Genomic DNA, 9,988 nt, shown 5'->3' on the forward strand with positions numbered 1-9,988 from the left:
GTGTGTTAGGGGTTGGAAAGCCCCGCCTTTCTCTTACTTTCCATTTCCTGTGGCACATTTGCTGTGGCACATCCAGGCTGGGCTGGTCCGAGTCTAATCCAGGACATGCCTTCAGTTCCATCACCAGAAGGGAATAGTCTACCAGGGACTTTATCTTTCAACAGATCTAGACTCAGGTGTCAATGCTCCTGCCATGTCCTTCCTTCCTCGTGAGGACTCTAGCCTGAGAATACAAGGTAGGCTGTCTCTCCTGCTTCTCTGAGTGGAGTCATCTAAGAACCACAGACAGCTTTGAGTTGTAATCCTCCAACCCTCCGGAGCACGTGTCTTAGATGTGAGTCATCGAACACAGTTGCTTCGCTGGCTCCTTCCTCTACTACCCGCTGTGGGGAACTCTTATTATTTATTTGCTGGTATCTTGAGACAAGGTCTCACTATGTAGCTCTGGGCTTGCCTGGAACTCAGTATGTGTGTAGGCCAGGCTGGCCTCGAGCTCACAGAGATGCAGCTGTCTCTGGAGTGCTGCGATTAAAGGTAGGCATGACCACACCTCGACCATGTAGGGAAAACTTTTAGCTTCATCTGAGAATACAAGGTGTGGAGTCTGAAGCCAGGCTTGTCCTGAGTAACAGGAAGCAAAGGAGAGCAAAGGCTTCATGTTTCCACAGGATGAATGGTTGCTTTCCTTCTTGCTGTGACCAAGCGCTTGAAAGGCAGCAGCCTGAGGAAGAGTGAGCAGCCTTCTGATAATGGCTTTACAATTTGACAGAATATACTCCATCATGCAAGGACTCAGAGTGGCTGGAGCCAGTGGTGACTGGTCACACAGCTTCCACAGACAGTGGAGCCTGGACTCAGCTCATGGAATCCTTTTCACTCAGTGTAGGACCCAAGTCCATGGGTGCTGCCCACATTGGGGTGTGTCTTCTCACATCCATTAAACCCATTAAAAAAAAATCACTCACCAGGTATGGTAACACACACCGTAAGTCTTACTATTCTATGAGTTTGAAGCTAGCCTGGTCTATATAACGAGTTCCAGGAGAGCGGAGACGACAGAGACACTGTCTCAAAAAACCAACACAAAGGTTATTTTTAAAAGGAGAAAACCCCTCACAGTCTTTCCCCACGGTGATTCTAAGTCCCACCAGGTTGACAAGACCGTTCGAGACGTCACTCAAACAAACAACAGCCCTTTGTTTCCATTGGTAAGCATTGGTTTCCTCTGACTATCTGGTTACATTGTATATAAATTTAAACTTCAGGTTTTAACGTTAAAAAGATTTATTTTATGTCTATGAGCTACTATTTTATGTCTGTAGCTGTCTTCAGACACCAGAAAAGGCAATCAGATCCCATTACAGATGGTTGTGAGTCACCATGTGGTTGCTGGGAATTGAACTCAGGACCTCTGGAAGAGCAGTGAGTGCGCTTAACCACTGAGCCATCTCTCCAGCATGCTTTTAACTTTTAACTTTTAACATCCTCCCCTTTGTCCTGCCATAGCTGCACACTGCCAAGCACACCACAAACTCCCAATACAGTCAAACAGCTACCTCATCTCCACAAACTGCTGTTTGTTCCCAATTAAGAATCGACAATATAGCCCGATGGTGGTGCATGCCTTTAATCCCAGCCCTAGCGGGGGTGGTGGGGTGGTGGGTGACAGAGGCAGGTAGATCTCTGAGTTCCAGACCAGCCTTGTCTACACAAAGAAAACTGTCTCTAAAACAAAGAATTTAGAAGACACCATTGGGTGAGGAGCTTGGAAACGAATACTTCACTTGAGGGCTTGCATAACGGCAGCAGCGATCTCGGGGAGACCTTTGTCCACGCTGAGTTGGATGAAGTTTTCGGGAGCTGATGGGGGCTCCAGAATACTGAACTGGGACTGCAGTAACTCGGGAGGCATAAAATGTCCTTTCCTTTGGAGCAAGCGTTCATAAATGATGTCAAATGACCCGCAGAGGTAGACCACCAGGAGCTTCCTGCCAGCCAGTGGTTCCGCCTTCGCTGAGTCACCGCTTTTCAGAGGCGCATGGCTTCCTCCTCGGATCAAGATGTCTCTGTACATTTTCTTCAGAGCTGAACAGGCTAGAACGACGGGCTGTCCCAAAGCCACATCTCTGTTTTCAAAATATAAGAAAACACATACCCCCACCGCCCCCCCAAAAAGGATGAGGTCTGAAGAATGAAACCATGTAAAGGTTGTCAATTATAGGTGTCAAAAGCCTGTCTGCCGATGTAAAGTGCTACTTGGAAACGGAGATTAAGCAGTGGGCGCTAAGCAGTCTTCCCCCCCCCCCCCCCAGGGTTTCTCTGTGTAGCCCTGGGGCTGTCCTGGAGCTCACTCTGCAGACCAGGCTGGCCTGGAACTCAGAAATCCGCCTGCCTCTGCCTCCCAAGTGCTGGGATTAAAGGTGTGCGCTACCACCGCCCGGCGCTAACCAGTCTTAAACTGAGGATCTAAATAGTCTTGGGCTCCAGTGTTACATCCCAAGGCATCAGTTCCTCACCTGTAAAATGGGCCCATTCAGAGCTGATCCGAGGACAGAGGATGTCTGGGTACCTGGTATGCTCAAGCACTAAGTGTTTGTCTCCACCCCATGGATGTATCCAGTTGTGGCTTCAGAAGTGATTTTTAAAATTTACTGGATTATACCACAAACGAGTAGGAATGACATCATACCTTAGTAAAATGTCGTGCAAGGTGCAAAGCCATGGAATCCTGTCCTGAAATTAGAACAGACTCAAAGTAGCTTCCCCAGTACCGCTTGCACAGAAACGGCTGTACCACAGTCACAACAGTCAGCTTCAAAGAGATCTCAGTAGTTATGAGAACTGGGCATGAACAGGCTGGGGGGTGGGGCAGGTTATAGGCCTACAACCACAGAAACGTTTTTCTTGGTCCTGGTGACGATGAATCCTTCCATAATACTATAAATTGCTTTAAGTTACAATATTTAATACCCCCTCCAACCTCCCACTGGTGCAGATGGCCTGTCTTTCATGCACACACCTCTTACTGTGGCTGATAGATTCTTTCAATGCATCTGATCAGAACCTACAGCTAAGCGCTTGCTCTGCAGCTGGGTTCTACCCCAGCCTGGACTTAATGACTTAACGCACCATTTGAATTTGTCTCCCAAAACGACTCTTGTGAGCCAAGGTTTCCTACCACATGCAAGCATGAAAGGATATTGGAAAGATGATACTATTATAAACCTTTTAATTTTAACTTCTTGGATATGTTTTCCTTTTTAAGTTTTGTTTTCTTTCATGTGAGTGTTTTGTGGGCATGTTATCTTATCACACCGAATGTTTGCAGTGCTCACTGAGGCAGAAGAGGGCTGGGGAGTCCCCTGGAACTGGAGTTCCAGGCAGCTGTGAGTGCCATGTGGGTGCTGGGAACAGAACCCCAGACCTCTGCCAGAGCAGCCAGAGCTCTTAAGCACTGTGCCACCTCTCCAGCCTCTCAGGTGTATTCTCTAAAGCAGCCCCTGTGGCTGTGGAGCAGAAGGGGACTCAGGTTTGAAGTCCCAATGTCTCCAAGAAAGTTCAACTTTCTTTCCTGGGTTCTGTAGAAGTGTTGCCACCCCACACCCCCACACTCCCAACACCCCTACACCCCACTCCTTTTTTTTTTTTTTTTTTTTTTGCATGTGTCTTAGCTAGGGTTTTACTGCTGTGAACAGATACCATGACCAAGGCAACTCTTCTAAGGACAACATTTAATTGGGGCTGGCCTACAGGTTCAGAGGTTCAGTCCATTATCATTAAGGTGAGCACAGTAGTGTCCAGGCAGGCATGGTGCAGGAGGACCTGAGAGTTCCTCGTCTTGTTCTGGAGGCAAACAGGAAAAGACTGGCTTCCAGGCAGCTAGGACTAGGGTTTTAAGTCCACGCCCACAGCGACATACCTATTCCAACAAAGCCACCCCTCCTAATAGTGCCACTCCCTAGGCCAAGCGTATACAAACCACCACAGCATCTAAACAGCTCAAATTCACTCTTGGAAAGCCTTACTTTTGGGTGGATTATCGAGACCTTCACCTTAACAGGGGAAGTACAGCCTCTGAGTAGGCTCCCCCAAGGAGTGGCCCACCCAGGGGCCATTAAGATATGAGATATTAAGATGAACATGGATCAGTCATGAAGGAGGAAACACATTCTGGGAGAGCAGTGGGACAGTGGACACAAAAGGAGAAACAAGGTCATGGGAGGGACTAAGGGGCTGATTGGCTCCGATGGAGATGGGAGGGACTAAGGGGCTGATTGGCTCCGATGGAGATGGAGTAGCTGACATTTCTAAAAGAGACTCAGCGACCTTGAGATCAGTTACACGCCAGCAGAGTCCCAGACATGGTAACATGGTGTGGTGGTTTGAATGAGAATGGCCCCCATAAGCTCAGATGTTTGACTACTTGGTTCCCCAGTTGATGAAAGTTTTGGGGAAGGATTAAGAGGCGTGACCTTCCTGGAGGAGGTGTGTCCTTGGGCGTAGGAATCGAGGTTTCAGTAGACTTGTGCATTCCCACGGTGCTCTCTGCCTCCTGTCTATGTAAAATCTAAGCTGTCCCTGCTGCTGTGCCATCTCCACCATCGTGGATTCCAACCCTCTGAAACCATAAGCCCAATTAATGCTTTTTATGAGATGCCTTGATCATGCTTTATAGCACAGCAACAGAAAAGTACCTAAGACCCATGGCTGCACTAGAGTTTGCAGATCGCTGTGGTCCTGGAGTGGAATTTACCAGAACTTGGTGGTGTTGGGTAGGTGAAAAGGCCCCGGGAGACGCTAACTTCCCTGTACGAGCACAAGGGAGCTTCTGCCCACTTGAGTACTGCAGATTAAAACCCCTCCGCAAAAAGCTGTGGCAGTCTGCACCCAGTGTGGGCAGAGGTGGTTCGCTCATGGGGCAGAATTCACAGAGGAAGTTCAGGTTCTGGGCTAACGGATGTGGAGGCGTGTTACAGAGATATTGGACACCCGTAGCCAATGTTACCTGGTCACTCAGTGGCACCCCGTTCCCCATCTTTATTCGATTCTCCTCGGAGTGGTAATCATCGGCATCATAGAATTTCCACCCCAGCTTTCGAAACAAAAGGAAAGATATGTAGCATCAGCAAGATGGCCCTTGTGACAGGCACCGGGAGCTTATTGGCAGGTAGGCATAGACATAACAGGTCTGAGGCTGCCCCTCTCGCACTGATAACTCTGATTTATCACTACCAGGAAGAAACCTGGATTACCATGTTGAGGTGTCTGCACAAACATAGGCCAAAGGAAAGGGAGGAAGCCGTGGATAGGAACACAGTGGGGGAGGGGAGTTACCTTGGAGGCCAGCAGTGCACCCACAGTGGATCTGTGGAGAGAATACAGGTGATGCTATTTCTGCCCAACACATGTGAGTGACAGCTATTCTGACAGAGTGCCTGAGAGATGCACAGTGGTTACAGCAGGTACTATGATGCAAGCCTCTCTGTGGTCCTAGAACAGTCATGCCCTTAACCAAAGCCATGGAGTCTAGAGATGGCCTTCACTGTCCTTAGGAATACCGGTGAAGGTGTATTAGCCAGAAAGCAATGTATCATATCTAACTAAAACTCTGAGCCGGGGTGGTGACATGTACCTGATATCCCAACACTTGGAGGTAAAGGCAGGAAGGTTTCTGTAAGGAGGCCTCTGGCAGACACTGCTGTCTTATGTAGACACTGTCTGGAAAAATAATTCCCTACACACACACACACACACCAGTGAAAGGTTGTTTCTCAATAATCAGTGTTTTGTAGCTTTGTGGTAGATATAAGAAGTGGAGGCAGGAGAGTGGACAGCTGGTTCTAGGCCAGTTGGATAGCACACAGAGATGCTGACTCAAAAACCCAAAAATAGCTAAGTGTGATGGCTGAATGACTTTAGTCCCAGCACTAGGAAGCAGAGGCAGATGGATCTCTGAGTTCGAGGCCAACCTAGTCTACTATGTGAATCCAGGACAGCCAGGATTCTGTTACACCAAGAAACCCTGTCTTGAAAAACCAAACCAACCAATCAAACAAAACAACAAGAATGTTTTAGTCTGTATAGATGTTTATCTTTCAAGAAAGAACACTGAATGAAGAAAATTGTACTTTTATCAAAGATTCAAGTGTTGGGAGCCAACTTTAGTAGAAAGCGGCTAGATCAACTTTGCAGCCATCTAGAACCATATAGTCTGATGAAAGACTTGGTTGTCAAAAGCCTATAACAGCAGAAGCACACTCTGATAAGTATATTGTTTATCCCACATAGCTTGTTTTGCTGTTTAGTGACCTCAGCTGTATGGTGCACGTGGTAAAATGTTTTCACCTGTGTTCTCCTGCTTGTGTATATAAATACCTCAGAATTCCCTTCAATAAGGGAGACTTGAGAAAATAGAAGAGACTGAATCACACCCTGTCTTGTCTCCATTCTTCGCGTCTCTTGCCCCAAGAGCCACACTCTCTCTCTTGACCAGAGCACTTAGCCCCAAAAGTGTTGAGGCAAAGTGTTGAGGCAGAATGTGGGCCTCAACATTCAAGAGAAAGGGTTTTTATTTTGTTGTTGTTGTTGTTTAAAAAAAAAAAAAACCACTATCGACTTGTTTTGTGTTGGCCAGCTATTCCTGGGCATGGGGCCTGCCCTGAAGTGTGTTTGGTACAGCCAATCAGAGGGGCTTGATAAAATGTTTAAATGCCAACACACCGTGTAAAGTTTGGGGACCCATAAACACCTCAAAGCCCCGTTAGGTTCCCAGATACACACGATGCTGGAAAGGTCTTCCAGGAGCTTGGCTCTAGTTCCCAGAACTCACAAGGCAGCTTGCAACCATCTGCATGGAACTCCCATTGCAGGGACTCTGCTGCCCTCTTCTGGTCACCTTGTACACTGCACCCTTGTGGTACTCGGACGAACACTTAGGCGAAAACCCGTAGACGTGAAAGACACACCAGCAGGAGCAGAGATGGATTCATCAACACCCTCCTCCATCTCTCCTGCAGACCTCCCCTTAGTTTTTCACCCTGCAGTGCCTGTCACTCAACTGAGTTCTCATTCAGCGCTGCATCAAGTCCTCAGCCCCCGAACTGTTTCCATATCAGCCCGGTCTAGCCACTCCGTCAGAAAACGAACACCGGTAATGCTCTCAGGCTTGTCCTTCAGGGCTCTACCACAAAGACAATCTGAGCACTTACTATGGACTAGGTGCAGTTCTGGACAGAAGAGAAAGGGTTTCTGGGAAGAGGCTGGGAACACAGTGGACGGGCTTCCCCGCTGGGCAACAGCGGGGTTTTCGCCTCTGTTCATTCTGTGGTGCTGGGATTGAACCCCCGGCACGACAATCGAACACTCCACCACCGAGTTACTCTGTGTTCCATTTTACTTTCAGCTGAAAGAATCTCGCAGTTAGATGGCGTCTATCAAACCAAATGCCTGCCGCTTGCTTACTCCTGAACCTCCCAGCAGGGCTCAGAAGAAACTGCATCTTTTGTAGAGTTCTAGCAGGAATGCTTTCCACAGGAGCATTCCAGCCTAAGCAGGAACACGAACGATCAAGGCTGGCTCTCACTTTTCAAAACCTATTTAGAAAAATCCAGAAACTCACCTAAGAGGGAGGCCATCCGCCCAGGCAAAGCTTTGTAAAGACCCAGGGCGAGGTTTTTGCCTCTTGGTTTGGGGTTCGCACCCTCCCACCATGTTCTGCAAGATGCCACCGGGCTCAAGTTTGAAAGGCTGAAGGCTGAGAAGGGTCGCTAGCCACCGTCGCAGGCAGAGCCTGGGGAGCTGCCAGCCGGGCAGGGAGGCACAGGCTCCCAGGGCTCAGGGCCCCCACAGCCCCCACAGCCCCCACAGCCCCCACAGCCTCCACAGCCTCCCAGCTCCCGACCGCCCGCCGCCCCCAGACCTACTTCCCGGAGCCGCTCACGCCCATCACCAGCAGCACCCCGGGCGCCTCCATGTCCCCGCTCCCGTCCTGAGCGCCCGCTTCCGGGGCAGGTTCCGCCCATCCCCTGACGTCACAGCCCCGTCCCGCAGGTCCTGCGCTGACCGCCGGGTGGCGCAGCTAGGGGACACCTGCCGAGGTTTCCAGGTGATCGCGTCCTGCAGCATGGAAGCCACGGACAGTGTTAGAAACAGTTTACTAACAAAGACAGCAATGAAGGATGGGGAAATGGGCCAGGGAGATCTCTCTCTCTCTTCTTTTTCCTCTCTTCTCTCTTTCTCTTTCCTTTCCTCTCCTCTCTCTCCTCTCACTTCTCTTTCCCTCCTCTCCTTCGTTTCTCTCCTCTCTCTCTGTCCCTCCCTCTTCGCTCTTTCCTATCTCACTATCAGCCCACAGACCCCACTCCGCTCTGGAGGCCAGTTCCCTTGGCTCCGGTTCCACCTGTGAAAACAGCGAATTTGTCTCAGAAGACATCAGTGGGACTCTCGATAAAACCAGCGAGCCGATCGATGCTCACATGCATACTGAGGCCTCACTGACTCTCCCTGAGGGAGCCTGCGGAGCAGGCTCAGGAAGGATTCCCACCCAGGACAGGGACAGGTTGCTCTTCCCGGCAGGGGCTTGTGTCAGTGGCACAAGTAATAGCATCTGCGGCTCTCAGAAATGTTGGCAATGAAGACAGGTGCACGCGCGAGGTGGAAGTGAGCTGCAATCCACGCGGACTTTCTCCTGAGACTAGGTAACACAGTCTGGGCTACCGAGCTCTCCCTTAGTCCACAGGCTTAGTCCACAGGCTTCACCCACACAGCGACCACCATCCAGAGCCGCTCTAGGGACAACGTGAAGAAGTAAAAGAGACTGGAGAAGCATGGATGAGTCACCTGAAGCAAAGCTTTGTCAGCAAAGCTTTGTCAGTCTGAGAGGTAAAGTTACAGTCTTTTTTTTTTTTTTTTTTTTTTTTTTTTTTTTTTTTTTTTTTTTTTTTTTTTTTTTTTGAGACAGGGTTTCTTTCTCTGTGTAGCCCTGGCTGTCCTGGAACTCACTCTGTAGACCAGGCTGGCCTTGAACTCAGAAATCCGCCTGCCTCTGCCTCCCAAGTGCTGGGATTAAAGGCGTGTGCCACCCCTGCCCGGCAGTCACAGTCTTTCCAACAGTCTTTCTTTTTATTCATTTTTGAAAATGGTGTGTGTGTGTGTGTGTGTGTGTGTGTGTGGGTGTGTGGGTGTGTGGGTGTGGGAGAGAGAGAGAGAGAGAGAGAGAGAGATCTGCATGTATGTGTATGCACCACGTATGTGTTTACTCAAGCCTCAAAAGACCAGAAGAGGCCCGGGTCCCCTGGAGTTACAGAGGGCTACAAGCGACCCCTGCAGGAGCAGCAAGTGCCATGAACCCTTGAACCATCTCTCCAGCTCCTTTAAAATGATTTTTAAATTTTTATTTATTTTTTATGTATATGAGTACACTGCAGCTGTCTTCAGACACACCAGAAGAGGGCATCAGATCCCATTACAGATGGTTGTGAGCCACCATGTGGTTGCTGGGAGTTGAACTCAGGACCTCTGGAAGAACAACCAATGCTCTTAACACTGAGCCATCTCTCCAGGCCCCTGACCGTTTCTTTTAAAAACAAGAATTTTACTTTATGTGTATGAGCGTTTGCCTGCAAATATACCTGTATCACATGCATGTAGTAGTTGCAGAAGCCATTGGAGGGCACTGGATCTTATGAAACTGGAGTCACAGATGGTTGTGAGCTGTCTTGTGAGTGTTAGGCATCAACCCTGGGCCCTCTGCAAGAGCATCCAGTGCTCTTAACTGCTGAGCCTGAGCCGTTGCATCCCCATCCTTCACTCCTGAGACTTCAAAGACATGACATTCTCTTAGTTCTACCCCAATGGCTGCTCTTTCTTAGTCCCTGTGTATGTGTCTATTTCCTCCTCCTCCTCCTCCTCCTCCTCCTCCTCCTCCTCCTCCTCCTCCTCCTCCTCCTCCTCCTCCTCCTTCTCCTCCCCCTCTTCCTTTTCTTTTACT

At 49.2% G+C, this 9,988-nt stretch overlaps 1 protein-coding gene across 2 annotated transcripts; it reads right to left on the minus strand.

Annotated features, from left to right (window-relative positions):
- Positions 1-1,611: 1,611 nt before the first annotated feature.
- On the minus strand, positions 1,612-8,020 carry Idnk (IDNK gluconokinase). 2 transcript variants are annotated; one of them, XM_034509565.2, is made up of 5 exons: positions 7,923-8,020; positions 5,335-5,365; positions 5,006-5,092; positions 2,690-2,733; positions 1,612-2,126 (listed from the first exon to the last, which is right to left on the minus strand). In XM_034509565.2, the coding sequence occupies exons 1-5, from the start codon at positions 7,970-7,972 to the stop codon at positions 1,781-1,783; spliced, it is 558 nt and encodes a 185-aa protein (XP_034365456.1). In that variant the 5' UTR covers positions 7,973-8,020; the 3' UTR covers positions 1,612-1,780. The 2 variants fall into 2 exon arrangements, with proteins under 2 accessions (XP_034365456.1, XP_076795032.1); XM_076938917.1 differs by lacking the exon at positions 2,690-2,733 and having other exon boundaries at positions 1,877-2,126.
- Between the last annotated feature and the right edge of the window lie 1,968 nt (positions 8,021-9,988).

This window comes from Arvicanthis niloticus, chromosome 8, assembly GCF_011762505.2.
Source record: "Arvicanthis niloticus isolate mArvNil1 chromosome 8, mArvNil1.pat.X, whole genome shotgun sequence".
In the NCBI taxonomy this organism is placed as follows: domain Eukaryota; kingdom Metazoa; phylum Chordata; class Mammalia; order Rodentia; family Muridae; genus Arvicanthis; species Arvicanthis niloticus.

Bases quoted from the DNA above. Each gene is read 5' to 3' on its own strand.
- Idnk (XM_034509565.2), bottom strand. From the start codon at position 7,972: ATGGAGGCGCCCGGGGTGCTGCTGGTGATGGGCGTGAGCGGCTCCGGG. The intron at 5,366-7,922 runs GTAGGTCTGGGG...TTCTCTCCACAG, and splicing joins GGCGTGAGCGGCTCCGGGAA to ATCCACTGTGGGTGCACTGC. The intron at 5,093-5,334 runs GTAACTCCCCTC...TTGTTTCGAAAG, and splicing joins GTGCACTGCTGGCCTCCAAG to CTGGGGTGGAAATTCTATGA.